The sequence below is a fragment of the Pelecanus crispus genome, chromosome 1 (genome assembly GCF_030463565.1).
Source record: "Pelecanus crispus isolate bPelCri1 chromosome 1, bPelCri1.pri, whole genome shotgun sequence".
In the NCBI taxonomy this organism is placed as follows: Eukaryota; Metazoa; Chordata; class Aves; order Pelecaniformes; family Pelecanidae; genus Pelecanus; species Pelecanus crispus.
Genome location: NC_134643.1, coordinates 25,451,215 through 25,467,268, shown reverse-complemented (window position 1 = coordinate 25,467,268; position 16,054 = coordinate 25,451,215). Strand labels below are relative to the sequence as shown.

Genomic DNA, 16,054 nt, shown 5'->3' with positions numbered 1-16,054 from the left:
CGGGACCCTTTATGAAGTTAAAGAAAGGAAAGTACAAAGTCCTGCATCTGAGAAGGATCAACCCCCGGCACCACTACAGGCTGACTGGCTGGAAAGCAGCTTTGCAGAAAGGGACCTGGGGGTCCTGGTGACCACTGGCGAGCCGTTTACCTTTGCAGCAGAGACACCAATGGCATGCTGGGCTGCGTTAGGAAAAGCTTCGACAGCAGGACGAGGGTGGTGATCCCTCCCTTTTACTCAGCACTGGTAAGGCCATGCCTGGAGTAGTGTCCAGTTCTGTGCTCCCCAGTACAAGAGGAATGTGGAGCTACTGGAGAGAGTCCAGCAAAGGGCCATGAAGATGATTAAGGGACTGGAGCATCTCTGATACGGCGAGATGCTGAGATATCTGAGACTGTTTAGCCTAGAGAAGAGAAGGCGCAGGGAGATTTCATCAGTGTAGCCAGAAGATGTAGCCAAACTTTCCTCAGTGGTGCCCGGTGACAGGGCGAGTGGCAATGGGAACAAACTGAAATACTAGAAATTCCATTTAGACTGTAAGAAAAACCTTTTTTACTGTGAGGGTGATTGAACATTGGAACAGGTTGACCAGGCAGGTTCTGGCATCTCCATCTTTGGAGCAGTCTGCTCTAGGTGACCCTGCCTTGACAAGGGCGAGTTGGACTATACAATCTCCAAAGGACCCTGCTAGCCTCAGTGGTTCTGTGATTCTGTGAAAAGCATCCACCTGCTCCGGCATGGGATCCTCCACAGGCTGCAGGTGGGTATCTGCTCCACCGTTAACCTCCATGGGCTGCAGGGGCGCAGCTGCCTCACCATGGTCTTCACCACGGGCTGCAGGGGAATCTCTGCTCTGGCTCCTGGAGCAGCTCCTGCCCCTCCTTCTTCACTGACCTTGGTGTCTGCGAGTCCTTCCTCTCACATACTTTCATTCCTCTCTCTGGCTGCAGCTTGTCACGCAGGGTTTTTTTTTCCCCCTTCTTAAATGTGTTATCACAGAGGCGTTACCACTGTCACTGATGGGCTTGGCCTTAGCCAGCGGTGGGTCTGCCTTGGAGCCGGCTGGCATTGGCTCTATTGAACATGGGGAAATCTTCTAGCAGCTTCTCACAGAAGCCATCCCTGTAGCCCCCTGCTACCAAAACCTTGCCACACAAACCCAATACACTCAGTGATCAGCTAAGAAGGGAAAAGTATGAAAGCACTCTCCCATCTGATTGTTTGGGAAGAGAAGCGTTGGAGACTGTATCTGTGCTGGTAGTTGTGCGCTGCAGAGTGTGAGACAGGATCATGGGTTAGATAGGAACCTCTACAGTGGTCAGGACAAACACATGGGACCAGAAGCCAGTGTCCTGAGTCAGAACAGGCAGTGTTGAATGTCTCACCAGTCATTCAGAGTCACTGTTAGGACTCCTAAAAATGAGGACCAAGAGTTGGTCTCAAGGAATCATCTAAACCAAATTTGTGCTCTGAGGTGAATCGGGTATTTATCCAAATATCTTAGGTAATTGTTTTCTAAAATTTCTTCTTCCATGAAGAAGGTTCTAAAATATCCCTTGTTTTGTACAATGTTCTTTCACTCTAAGTGTTAGAAAGTTTTTTCCTAATATCTGACATGAGTTGCCGTCATCACAAGTTGAGCCGCTTTTTTCTTCTCTTCTAAGTCCATTTCCAGTTCTTCAGTGAAAGTTCTATGATTAAATTAAATAATTATAAACTGTGAAGTGTGCATATAGCATTTTTTCTGTCTGACATGACTAAAAGAAAATACCTAGTTGCAAAAAGTGTTTAAAAGTTGGACTTTATCTCCAGTGAGGAGTGACAGCAGGGCTCTTTAAAGGACAAAGACTGATTTCAAAGAACATAGTGTTCTGGGAAGTATTGTCTGCAGAAAATGTAGCCACATGGCATTATTTTTTCAGCTTTAAGAGCGACTGTAAAGGCATTTCCAAAATACAGGATAATGATAAGTAGTAAGTATTCTAAGATAGTAAGGTATTCTAACTTCCATACAGGTTACATGGCTCTCCATACAGGTTACATGGCTACAAGTAAGGCTCTATAGTTTTGTATTCACAGGGCAGTTTATTAAAAAATTTAAGGTTATTTAATTTATCTCTTTTAATTCTTCCCATTTATTAGACAGGGAAGCTGAACATTACTGGTTGAAGATTCCAGTCTAGAATAGGTGACTATTTAGGATTTGTCTCCTGTGAGCTTAGCCAGGTGAAAAGGAAGAAGCCAGCCTGAGCCAGTTGTCTAAACTTGGTGGAGAGCAGTGGGTGCTTTGCAAGAATGGTTCACCTGGTAGGCAAGGTGGGTAAGACAGATGCAGTTGTTTCCTGCTGTGGGTGCCCTCTGAGCTCTTCACTTGCCACAGATGCATTTTAGTCACTTGGACTACATGCCTACATTTTAGGTGGCTGAAGTGGAGGGAAATTAATCCCATGCTTTCCAGTTACTCCCTCCTATTACACATTGAGTTGGCTATGAATGCTGTGACTGCTTGCTGTGTATGCATGAGCTCATTAGTCACATCTCAGTATATGTGGACTTGTCTGTGTACAACGTGGTGTTGGGTGTTGCCGGTGCTACCTTATTCTGCACAAAGACTTTTCTGTGTTTAGAATTTCCTCACCTGTTTGCTCAGGTTAGGTTTTATGGCTGATATTTTCTGAATACTTCCAAGCAGAAAGATGTATTTCTGAGTTCAGGTATTTGTAGTGTTGGATTCAGCTTGCAAATTAAGATCCCTGAATGTAAACAGCTATATGTCTGCAATGAGGCTTAAGCTCCTTTAATAACAGTAGAGGAGCTTTAGTCAGTACTGTCAAGCCTAGAGCATCCTAAAGAAGACGTTACTTCTGGTCAGCTGAATAGCTGTCTAGGCTTCGCTGACTACTGTGAGATTGGAGGTACTAAACCCATGCACTGACACTGAGATAACAAATGTGTGATCGTACACATGTCTCTCCACAAGAAATATCCTACCCAGCATGTCTGAAAAAAAGCCATGTAAAACTGACATCTAGAAAATACTTTTTCTGCAACTTTGTCGTTAACCATCAAGCCTTCTTAAAATATTAGCTAATTAAAAGAAACACAACTAGAGTGTTAATGAGCCTTCCTGTAACTGAAAGCTTTTGAAAACTTTGAACCTATTCCTCAACTGTGTTTTTGGTCAACTGTCATGATACACCTCTGTGCAAAAGAAAACGATTTGCTCCTTAGACGTAGCTGGTAGCTGCGGTCTTAAGAAGGAGCCTTACACATGAAGAAATTGAACAAGAGACATATCCAGAGAGATTCCTGTTTTAGAAGAATTTGATTTAACAGGTAAGTATAAGCAGCATGGTAAATGATGGTTCCAAAGTACGGTGATTAATCTAATTTACAAATTAAAACATTACATTATTTTATGAGAGTGTCGACCTGCAAGCACGATAAGAATTACTACTGTATAGGTGTAGACAGTAACAAATAAAATAGTGATTTATAAAATGCAGTAGAAATAAGATGTATGCCTTTGAGATTGAGCTTAAACAACAACAACTTGAGATTTTAATCTCCTGTGAGGCAGTGGTACTGGGTATCAAATAAACTTTTTCTCTGGCTTGGTGATTCTGTAGGCATTTTCTGATTCTTAAAATCAGCTGGTCTTCTAGGGATAAAATTACCTCTTAAATACTATGAAAATTTTATTCCAGAGGTACCGACGAAAGCCATGGGAGCAATTTGAAGTCCAGTCTCTTTTTAAAAAAACCCAGACAAAATAAACTGTTTTTTATAGCTAGCTGTATATTCTGCTGTTAAGGTGTAGTCTCCTGTCTCTACCAGTTCACACCCAGAATATACCTTTTACCTGTGTATTAAATACTGTGATACAAAAATAGGTGATGTACAAAACATGCAAGGCTCATGCAAGAAAACTTAGACACTAAGACCTCTCCCCTTTCCTTCCTGGGTGCCTCTTGCATTCTCACAGTTCTGTCTGTTCAGTCACGTACAGTGGAAATGGTTTGGGGCAGAGATTTGTGTTTTGAATAGAGTTGTTAACTCTGTCATTGGCTATTCAATATAATAAAGAGTATTACAAAGTTACTACTGCACCATTTGAATTTCATAAGCAAAGAGGTAAGGATTTTTTTTATTTATTTCATGCATTTGTTTTCTTTCCCTATTTCAGATAATTATAACTTAATATATTGACATAAACTGGGTTCCCAAGCCCTATTCAAAACACCAAGTCTATTTTGTGTCCTTCTTATGTACTTTAATAAATAGCTGTAAGCCTTATTAGGGAAACTGACTGGAAATGACTTATCTTTCCATTGTTTCAAGGTGACTTTTTCTCCTAATGAGAGTAATACTTGTTCTGCAGTGTGATTTCATATAGTGTAGATATAGTATATCATCAAACAAGGACAAAAACGGTATTTCTTTATCTTGTATTATTTATTTAGTGATTAGTCCATGCTGCATCATCTTGTAGGTTTTTGTGGCTACCAGGAATAATCACTGTCAGTCTCCAAAAATCTAATCTTACTACTGGCCTTCCCTGTCCTCTTTCCCCTTCTTTCTTCTCTGATCTACCAAGAAAATAATTTAGTTTCTGTTTCCAGACACACAGGTGTGCACCAGATGGTTACTGATAGTTTCAAGGTCCTGATGAGTTATTGGAATAATTAGTGTTGGTGTGAGGTTTGTCATCTAACTAATACTGAACTGTGTACTGGTCTCTTTCAAGCTTTTAAAATAAAAGGTTTATTTTATGAAGACTTTTGAAACAGCGCTTCAAATGTCAGTGCGGATAATAATTGATACCCAGTTCATGGTCAGAAGTTCACTCAACTCTCTTTCATCTGTAAAATTCTTGTTCTTATAAGGGGGATCTACATTTAGGTGATAGACTAATTTTGTGCCAGAAGGAATGGTAAGATATCAATCCAGGAACGATTTTAATGGTGAATTGGGAAATATTTCTTTCTAAAATATGAACATAAGGTGTTTGAAACGATAGCAAAATTGATGCATAAATATGATTTATGGATTGTGGAATTAAAAATACAGCCCACAGTAGTTGAAAAAGGCCTTATCCCAGGGGTCTATTAAGTCTCGCTCTTTTGCACAAGTCTTCGTTGCCACAGCAGGTTTAAGGTGTTTGGATTTATAAAGTATAAGTATGAAAACAACTCTGAAGAAAATTTTGCTTCTGCGTATGTTACTTCCAAATTTAGTTTGTGCTGTAATGGATATGCCTCCTAGATCTGGTATATGGTACATACTGTTTTGATAGCTAAATCTGATTAAAATAAGAAATAATTACTTCTCTCTGTCCTTGACATAGGAACAAATCCATTCCTTTTATTTTTCAACATTCATCACTATTTTAATAGGTGTGTCACTTGTAACACAAATGTCTTTGGATATAGCTGCAACAGCTACATCATCATGCAGCCTTTGCCTGCACGATTTAGATCCTTTCCCCTGGTATTTTGATCGTGGAAACAATTTTGAAACAACGTTATGGTCATCCACCAAAAATACTGAGTTTTTGCAAGCAAAGCAGAATAAGTAACTCCTGTACAGAAAAATAATGTGCTAGCCTTTTAACGATAACGAATTCAGTGGGATTGCTGCACACTAATAGCATGCATAAATATTTGCAGGATTGGAGCTATATAAAATCCCAAGCAGAATTTGAGCTTCCTTTCCTTAAGATTCACTGATTAGTCACTTCAGGCCTACCCTACACTACTGTTTCCTTTCTGGTTCTGATCTGTTAATCCATGTGTCTTTTAAAGCACATTTGATGAACAAATGGGAGAGCTGTGGAGGCATTGGAGCTCCCTAGAGTATATCATCCTTTACGTGGACTCAGTCTGCTCTCCAACCAACTCTGGATTTACTTAATATCTGTCTTTATCCTGCTGAAGGCCTGATGCATTCTAAACTCAGGTTTCCCTAGCCCCATAAAAATGCAACTTCATAACTGTTTTCAGACAATGATGCTATTCTTTCTGGGTTTTAGGCTGTGTATTTGCAAGAATTCACTTTGGTATCCAAGTAAGACCTTTCTTGCAGAGAGTGGAAAGGATAGTGTTCTCCAAATGGACATTTGGAGCTGTTAATGTCACAGGATTGACTTGCCCTGTGAATGTGCCTGTCCCCCTCCATTGACTGGAAGGGGCTGAGAAGACCAGTCTCTTGAGGAAGGTCACTTAAAAAACTGCTTACATTTAGGCGTTGTCCATACAACCTGCATGCTGCATGTAAGAGTTCTTTTGTTCTGTTCTGTTACTACTACTACTGTGTAGTTCAAAAATGTTTTGGGGTTGGGGTGTTCTTACTTTTTCCAGGTATGGGACATTGGAGGGCAGCCAAGGTTTCGAAGCATGTGGGAGCGTTATTGCAGAGGAGTCAATGCAGTTGTGTAAGTTTTCTTGTGTATGCCCATACAAAATGTATTTATAAATATTTATTATTAATATAGATACGCTTTTCTTCCTGTACACCTCCATCACATAAGAAGACCCAGCACAATAAAAGTAGGGTGGTTTATACATCCAGCAACCCAGATATATAAGTAATTGTATGTTCCAGGCCATTTTTTCCCCACAGCCTGTATTTAATTCTGCATCTTCCTGTATTAATAAATGCAAGGCTTATATAATTAAGGACTGTTCTAATGCTGTTGTCAGTGTGAACACATTTGTCACATTTCAGATGTTTTAATGCAACTTTCTGCAAGTAATGGACAATACCATAAATAACTATATTCCCATTGCAGTTACATGGTGGATGCAGCAGACTTAGAAAAAGTAGAAGCTTCAAAGAATGAGCTACACAGTTTGATAGATAAGCCACAATTGCATGGAATTCCAGTAAGTATTTTGATTATTATTCTTACCTGAATGTAGACATTGTAGCCTAAATCTTCATGAATTGGTGCCTCTGGACTCTTGAAAATACTGGCTTAAATATGATGCAGCCTTGATACATTGAGCACTCTTACAAAAATTATTGTGACATTTTTTCAGAGGACTCAGCATCTTATCAGTGCTGCAGTGTGTTTGTATGTTTTCTCGTCTAAAGGTCAGAATAGATTTGGAAAAAAAGCATTTTCACATGTGGTATTATCAGACAGTAATTACTTCCAGTCTGTCCCCTTGTTGGCTGGGTTTGAACCAGTGACCCAGTTATGTTTCTGGCAGTATCTTAAGGCATCTGAGACTTGTCTTTCTGAAGGTTGGCAGACACTAACATCAAATAGCGTCTTCTGCTTCCAGAGATTGTGGAGGAGCTTGACTGTTTATGTGTCCTGACTTTTTCTTCTTTTTTGACTTTTTAGTTTCTCAAACTAAACTGTGTGGAAAAAATGCAAGTATGCATCTGTTCTCTAGTAGAGGTGTCTAGTAGGAGGTGTCAAAGAATAGTATATTCTGCTGAAATTCTAGTGAGGAATTATGGAGGTGGAGACTAACGTTTAATTAAACGTAATCTGCCAATTTAGACCTAGTAGGAATCCATCAGGTTAGCATTGATTTTTGATGCTGACATCACCAAGCAAGACTTCATGCCTTTGATCATAAGAAAGAAAACAGTGGTACATACAAATCAGGAAGAAGTTACTCACAACTTGATGGCTCTTGCTTGGCCCCTTTTTTGTAAGCAAGTATTTGGACACTTGGCCAGTGCAAGTGATCGAAGTCATCTGAGGATGAGTAGATGGAGAGCCAACATAAAATCATTGTGAGAATAAAGGTCTCACACATCCTTTCTCAAAGGAGAATTTTTCAAGTGATTCTCCATTTTTTTATAAGGTTTGCTATTATTGTTTCATTTTTATATGTTAAGTACATATTGAACAAATCCTACAGAAATCTGTAGTCATGCCATTCATGGCGAGTGACGTTGCCTGTCCTTTGTACTGTCTTCACATACTGTTTCACTTCTCACTTTTCCTTCCTTAAATGATAGGTCTCATCTTCAGAAGTATTTAATTAAGTTTCTTTCCTTTTATATTTTATAATATCACATTCCAATTGCCCAGCCTGACCAGCACAATAATTTCCAAGGTGCAGTAATGTATTTTTTACTTAGTTTTATTTCATAGGTAGTAGCTAGTATTGAACTTCCTTCAATTTATTGTACTCAGGCTTTGGTATTAGAGATTTTAAGGTAGCTTTATTAATCTGAGACTGCAAGTAATGAGTTTTAATGTGTTCCAGATTCATGCGACAGTCTTGACTCAGAATTGTAATGCAGCTGGAAAACAATAATGCAATGGTAATTAGAAAAACCTTCCATTGCTTACTTTATCTTAGAATGTGCTCAACCCATTTATCTGACCCTAATTTATACTCGAAGCCTTAAGTATTGCGTAGGAACTCTTAAGTTCCAGCATCTATTCAGTAAATTTTCTGCATTTCTCAGATGTAATTCATAATGGCTGCCTTTCTGATTTCTGCCATGGATGATCAAAGTGGAGGGAGAGGAATCAGTGATTTGGCTGGTGCTTGGGTGATACATGGTTTGGATGCCTGGCTGTTTAGTATGTCAACGTTAAGAAGCAGGGGAGCAAAACTAGAGAGAGAATCATGTCTGGGTCTTGAGGACCCAGCCTCTACTGCTGGGGTCCTACTTTTGATTAACATTAATCTGGTCCTGTGACTTGAATGTTGGTGGCCTGAGTGCACCTGGTGCATGCTGTCCTCCAGGTTTAGTTGCATGCAATCTAACACTGTTCCATAATGCCATCCAGAATTGAGAGATTCACTTCCAGAGGAGACTTCTGATACATACTGATACACCTAGAAATAACTGGATCCAGTTTTCAGAGGGTGTGCATCCAGCATCTGACCCTGGCTAGGAGCGGGATTTCCACAATGCTCCCACAGTCATTGGTCATTTTGAATATGTCCGCTATTGCATTCTAAATATTGAGCTGCAAGATCCAGAATAATGCCAACAAATGGTTAAAGACAAAAATAAACTTCTATTGCTCCTGGATTTAACATGAATATGAATGATTTCTTTCAGGTGTTAGTCCTTGGAAATAAAAGAGACCTCCCAGGTGCACTGGATGAAAAGCAGTTAATTGAGAAATTGTAAGTAGCTGGCCTGTGAAAAAAGCTGAAACACTGTGAAATTCAGGATGTAAGAGAAAATCGTTGGTGGTCTATGGCAATAACCAACTATAAGATTCCATTTTACATTCACAGATACTCCACTTCAAGCTCTGCTGGCAGTTGAAATAGCAATCTAGGCTGATAACTGGCTGCAGGAGATTTGAACCTCTCTTGATTATTATTTTGGTTGTATAAAGTTGTTTCAGATAATCCTGTTTTCCCATCACTGAAGATAGAACTGCTATAGATAGCAATAGGCTCACTTACACTTTTCAGACTACATTGTAGTGGCAGTTTAATGCTCGAATGGGATTAGAACAGAACCATTTCAAACTACTGTCTGTAAATTTAAGCAATTCAGATATTTTTGGCATGTGTCCAAAGTATATACTTATGGATTACTGAAAGTAACTTAAACTGATGTATTGTAAGGGTAATTGTAAATTACGTAATTTATGTATTTACAAATATGTAAATTTATATATTTACAAAACATACACTTTTGTAAAAATGGCCAGTATAGCAATAATTTTGCAGAATAGGATTCTGTATCTCAAATCACATAATTTTAATCAGTAGGAGATAAAAGTGAAGTGAAGTTTCAGTATAGAAGGATGGTCCAAAGGCTAAGCAACTAAATGGAAACACAGAATCACAGAATGGTTGAGGTCGGAAGGGACCTCTGGAGGTCATCTTGTCTACCCACCTGCTCAAGCAGAGCCACCTAGAGCTGATTGCCCTGGACTATGTCCAGACGGCTTTTGAATATCTCCAAAGACAGAGACTCCGCAACCTCCCTGGGCAACCTGTGCTAGTGCTTGGTCATCCTCAGAGGTGAAAGGTGTTTATGTTCAGAGAGGGCCTCCTGTGTTTCAGTTTGTGCCTATTACCTCTTGTCCTGTCACTGGGCTCCATCTTCATGAAGTCTCCCTTCAGATATTTGTACACATTAATAAGATCCCCTCCTTGAGCCTTTTGTTCTCTAAGCTAAACAGTCCCAGCTCTCTCAGCCTTTCCTAATATGTGAGGTGCTCCAGTCCCTTAAACATTTTAGTAACCCTTCACTGGTCTCTCTCCAGTAGCTCCACATCCCTCTTGTACTGGGGAGCCCAGAACTGGACACAGCATTCCATGTATGGCCTCACCAGGGCTGAGTAGAGGGGAAGGATCACCTCCCTCAACCAGCTGGCAACATCCTAATGCAGCCCAGAATACCATTAGCCTTTTTTGCCACATTGCTAGGTCATGTTCAACTTGGTGTCCACGAGGAACCCCAGGTCCTTTTCTGCAAAGCTGCTTTCCCAGACAGTCAGCCCCCAGCATGTACTGGTGTTCCTTCCCAACAGCAGGACTTTGCACTTCTCTGTGTTGAACTACATGAGGTTCCTGTCAGCCCATTTCTTCAGCCTGTGGAGGACTTCTGGGTGGCGGCACAACCCTCTGGTGTATCAGCCACTCCTCCCGGTTTTGTGTCATCAGCAAACATGCTGAGGGTACACTCTGTCCCATCATCCAGATCATTGATGAAGATGTTGAACAGGATTGGACCCACTATTGATCCCTGGGATACACCGCTAGTTTTTGGCCTCCAATTAGCCTTCACACCACTGATTGCTACCCTCTGGGCCCAACTGTTCAACCAGTTTTCAGTCCACATCACTGTCTGCTCATCCAGCCCATACTTCCTCAACTTGACTATGAGGATATTATGGAGACAGTGTCAAAAACCTTACTGAAGTCAAGGTACACAATAGCCACTGCTCTCCCTTCATCTACGAAGCTGTAGATTTCATTGTAGAAGGTTATCGAGTTGGTCAGGTATGATTTCCCCTTTGTGAATCCATGCTGACTAATCCTGATCACCTTCTTGTCCATCACATGTGTGGAAATGATTTCCAGGATTAGTTGCTCCATCACCTTCCCAGGGATCAAGGTGAGGCTAATAGTCATGTAGTTCCCTGGGTCCTCCTTCCTGCTCTTTCTGAAGATAAGTGACATTTGCTTGCCTCCACTCTTCAGGCATCTCTCCCAGTTGCCATGATCATTCAAAGGTTATTGAGAGTGGCTTCACAATGACATTAGCCAACTCCCTCATCACTTGTAGGTGCGTCCCATCAGGGCCCATGGAATGGCCCTCTCTATGTCGTTTGCTTATGTTTTCCTTAACCTGATCCTCTTCCATCAAAGGTAAAACTTCCTTGCTCCAGACTGTCCCCCTGGTCTCTGGAGCCTGGGATTCCTGAAGGGTAACCTTGCTAGTAAAGACGGAGGCAAAGGCAGCATTCCGTACTTCTGTCTTTTCCATGTCCTGTGTGACCAGGTCCCGCATCTCATTGAGCAATGGGCCCACATTTTCCCTTGTCTTCCATTTGCCACTTACATGCTTGTAGAAGCCCTTCTCAATGCCCTTGACGTTCCTCACGAGATCCCATATCAGTTCAGCTTTGGCTGTCCTAACCGTATCTCTGCATGCTTGGGCAATGTTTCTGTATTCCTCCCAGGCTACCTGTCCCTGCTTCCACCTTCTGTATGCTTCCTTTTTGCGATTGGGTTTGGCAGGAGCTCATTTTTCATCTATTTATGCCTCCTGGTGCTTTTTCCAGACTTGTTAGGATGGGCTGCTCTTGAACTTGGAGATGACCCTTGAATATTAACCAGCTTTCCTGAGCCCTTCTTCGCTACAGGGCCTTATCCCATGGGACTCTTCCAAGCAGATCCCTGAAGAGGCCAAGTCTGCTGTCCTGAAGTCCTGGGAGGTCACTATTTATTTCTCTTCTTCATTAAGAGTCTCTTGTGTGATCTCAAGACTCTTTCCTTGTCGGTGCCTCCGCCTCCCCATCTGCTTCAGGAACGTAATCTGTTTCCTGCATGTCTGTGTCACTTGTGTGAGGATAAATAAACGAAAAAATAACAAAGAACTCAGAAACTCTGAGGGGGGTAGGGGAATTCCCAGAAAGAAACAGAAGTTAATTAAGAATCAGTTTCTTCCTAGATGTAGAGGCATCCTTTCAGTAGGAATCAGAACTGATATATTTCAGTATGATATAATAAACAACCTGAAGATTAATGGTGTGATCATTTGAGTACTGTTACTTGATTTTAAGAGTTACTAGAGATAAAAACTCTGAATTCTAAGTGAAAAGAGTAAAAAGTGAATGGTAAGACATGTTAATGTTACTTGGTTGCCACTACAAAATGTTATTTTCAGCTCATGGATTTCTGTGTTTTTATTATGCACTATTACACTGACTTAATGAGAAATTTGATTTTTTGTGAAATTACTTGGTATCTTTTTAATCTTTATAGTTTAAGAAATGTGGGGTTTTTTGTGTGCCGCAGCATATTTTAAAAATTTAATATCTGAGGATAGAATTGAACCCACTGAGTAAAAAGCAGAAAACGTGATTTAATAGAAAACTGTGTTGTCAGTTTTTGTGGAGTTTTAGCACTACTTATTTTATATCTTTTTTTCTGTAGAAACCTCTCAGCTATTCAAGACAGAGAAATCTGTTGCTATTCTATTTCATGTAAAGAGAAGGATAACATCGGTAAGCTTTTTCTTACACCATCATCAGTGTATACTTTGTACTTTGGATCAGATGTTAAAAATGTTAATGAAATTTGAATATCTAACTCCAATATATAACTGAAAATCTCAATTTATTTTGAAAGACTTTGTTGCAAATACTGCATGCAATTGTGTTTGTTTTAATATACAATTATGTGTAACTTAAAAGTCACTTGTAGGATTATTTAGTTCCATGAGAAGTTAAGAAATTAATTTGACAGGGACCTTGGAAAAGCATATTTAAAACCCGAAGTAGTTTAATCTCTCATAAAAACTGTGTTACTTTTGAAAAAAAATAGCAACTGGTTATGAAGGCCTTCCAATTATTATGTGATACTTAATAAGTTTTGGTAAGTGTTTTGCTCCATACATAATTTTACTTTGTAAGCAGGCCTTACATAGATGTGGCAGTATGGTGGTGTTCCTCAAACCGAGGGACTAGTGCTTCTGTCCTGCTGGAGATGCGCAGACCTTATCCTGAAGTCAGTGAGGTTGTCTCCCATCTCGCCTTTGCTTTTTGCACTTTCCTCTCTCTCTTCTCGCTTTCATCTGCTTTTCTGTACCTTTCGTCTGTCATGTTCTCCCCTTCCATTCTCTCCACAGGACAGGAGAAAGGGGTGAAGCACAGGCTGAGCCAGCAGCAGCAGTTGCCTGGGGGCACGCTGCCTCTATGGCACTCTTCTTCCCTGCATGCTGCTAAGACAAGTGGTGCTGGATGGGAGGCGGTAGATATTTGTAGCAGCTTCTTGAGGAAGACAGACTCGTTAGAAGAGCTGGGCAGCTCTGTAGGGCTCAGCTGAATGAGAGACAGTGGGAGTGGGAATGGGAGAAAAACAGTTTCTCCCAGCAGCATGGGAAGTTTCCATCCTAGGCAGAGAGGACCAGGTAGTGGAAGCGGTGAAGAGACTATACCATGACACCTGGGCTTCAGAGAGCTGGGGGAAATTTCAGCTGTGTGCAGGGATGCGTTAGGCAGTGAGGGCTTCTCTTGGAACTGGTGTACGCAATTTGGGTACGTTGGTTTGAAGGAGACCAGACCCAGGTTTGCTGCAGGTTGGGGTGCAGCAGTTATCTCTGAGTGAGGGAAATACACTGAGGAAGGTTAGACTTTGGGATATAAAGACTGAGGAAGACAACATAGTCAGGATTATCTGCACAGGTGAAGGGCAGTGAAGGTGATAGTGGTTTTAGAAGTGCAGTACTTGATCCTCATCAAATTGGCAAGGCTGCAGTAGAGGATCTCAAAAGTGGTATTGTGACTAGAAGCTGGTAAAACCAGCTTAATTTCTGAAAGGATCCTGGAGAAAACAGATTTTGATCCTGGTTCATTTATATAGATGGCCTGGAGGAGAAAAGCATCACAAAAAAAAGCATGCTAAAATTTGCAAATGGGAAAATAATGAAAAGAATGATCACTAATGCAGAGCCGTACATCACTTACTTGTGGAAGTCCTGGGAGTAGTGATGAAAGAGACTTAAGTCCTAACTGAGAATCAGTCAAGTATCTTCCAGTGTAACATTGTGCCTAGAAACGCTAACCTGGTTCCTGAGTATTTGCCAAATAACATATTGAGAAATAACAAGTGGGAGCAGACTGTGTATATCATGTGTTTGGAACTGTGCGGGCATTACTGGAGTGCTATGTGCCATATTTTGAGGGAGACCTTGAGAAACTGAAAAGAGGTTGGGCAAGAACCTAGGGAGATCAAGGGACTGGAAAATATCATTTATAATGAAAAAATATAATGAAAATATATTTAGCTTATTAAAGCGATGAAACTACTAGGCTGTTAAGGAGAAGACTGGGAGCTGTCGTCTTCCTCTGCATTTTTGATTGATGTCAATGCAGTTGAATGAGATGATAGTCATTTTTCAGTGCAAACTGCGGCCCAGCTAACGGGTCTCATCAGGAGGTGTAGGTATAAGGCTGCCAGTTTCTGTGACCTGAGAGACTGTGGAAGATTAGTATATAGTTAGTAGCTTTGGTTTAGATGCCATGGGATGCTTTTATCTGCAGACTCAGTGCCTAAGCTGCTCTGCCACGGTATTCGTGGAGTTCTGTCTTGAACTTAGGACAGATGTGGCAGCAAATTTAAATTTGAGGGCTAGAGCTGTTGCTGCCCGCTGACATCCTTCCTACCTCCCTGACAGATGTTACTGCCTTGAGGCAAAAACATCAAATCTGCTTATGGATCAGTTCGTGAACTCCTGCAGTTTTCAGCCCAGTGCCTTAGATTGTATCAGGTGGGGTACCAATTTCAGCTATCAAATTTTAGTTCAGTGTTGCATATCTTTCAGAGACCTTGGACTCCTACAACCTACCTAAATGGCTTCTTAATGCTTTGTCAGATGTTTGCCCTTCTCTTTCCTTGCGGTTGTGTATTTCTGTCTTTGTTCTCACACTGCATTTCATTCTAGTCTGGATTTTACAGTTCATTTTATGGTCATCTTAAATCTTTGCTTTTCCAACAGTTCTTTATCTGTGGCTTAGAGAACTTGATGTCAGTCATATTTCAAGAATACAAAATGCACGTAATTTCAAACCAAAAAACAACAGAAAAAAACCCCTACCTGGAGTTTTCAGTACTGAATTTTTAATTAGGTGTAAATGAGAGCCTGTGGTTTCTGGGTTTTGTTTGTTTGGGGTTTTTTGATTTGTATTAACCTGCTGGTGTTCTGTTGTCCTTTTACACTCTGCAAACAGGCTGTTGAGTTTTTCATTTTGTTTTATCTATCCTGGCAGACATAACATTACAATGGCTTATTCAGCACTCCAAGTCAAGACACTGTTGAAGAAAACTTTTGCTGAAGATAACTCTTCCCCAATCACTTCGACTCCTATCAGCTATACACAACTGAAAAGATAAAGAATGCAACTGTGTACTACCAGGACTCACTTTGGTCATATTTGTTAACAGAAGTAAAACTGAATTATAGCTTGTCTTTCTATTTTGGTTCTTTTTTTAAAAACCCAGATATTTGTCTGCCTAGGTGAAATTCCTGAACGCCTTAATACAAGACTGAAAGAAATCAATACTTTTTTGGGCTGAAATGTTTGAGTTTATGCATGTGAATTGTCAAATACTTAGTAATTTTTTTCTAATTTGAAACTGAATAAACTGCACAGTGGAAACAGATATGACTGGGTTTTTTTGAATGTATCATATAATTATTCATACAGAATGTTCTCCCTGCAAACACCTGTGGTTAAGTATCAATAATCAATTAAAACCATAATAAAAAGCATCTTATTTGAACAAAATGCTGTTAATCAGAACACTTTCAAATACTCCGATTGGTGAGAAGTTATTTCCAGTCATGTATCTGTAGTTACCTAGTTTTTCCAGTCACTAAT

General features: G+C 40.4%; 1 protein-coding gene across 1 annotated transcript in view; it reads left to right on the top strand.

Moving 5' to 3' along the window:
- LOC104038939 (ADP-ribosylation factor-like protein 8B) overlaps positions 1-15,492 on the top strand; it is a 28,169-nt gene extending 12,677 nt beyond the window's left edge. Inside the window, exons 3-7 of the mRNA XM_075725104.1 lie at positions 6,360-6,433; positions 6,791-6,884; positions 9,043-9,110; positions 12,609-12,679; positions 15,443-15,492. Coding sequence (XP_075581219.1) covers positions 6,360-6,433; positions 6,791-6,884; positions 9,043-9,110; positions 12,609-12,679; positions 15,443-15,492 — 357 coding nt within the window. The remainder of the gene's footprint in view (positions 1-6,359; positions 6,434-6,790; positions 6,885-9,042; positions 9,111-12,608; positions 12,680-15,442) is intronic.
- Positions 15,493-16,054: the final 562 nt, after the last annotated feature.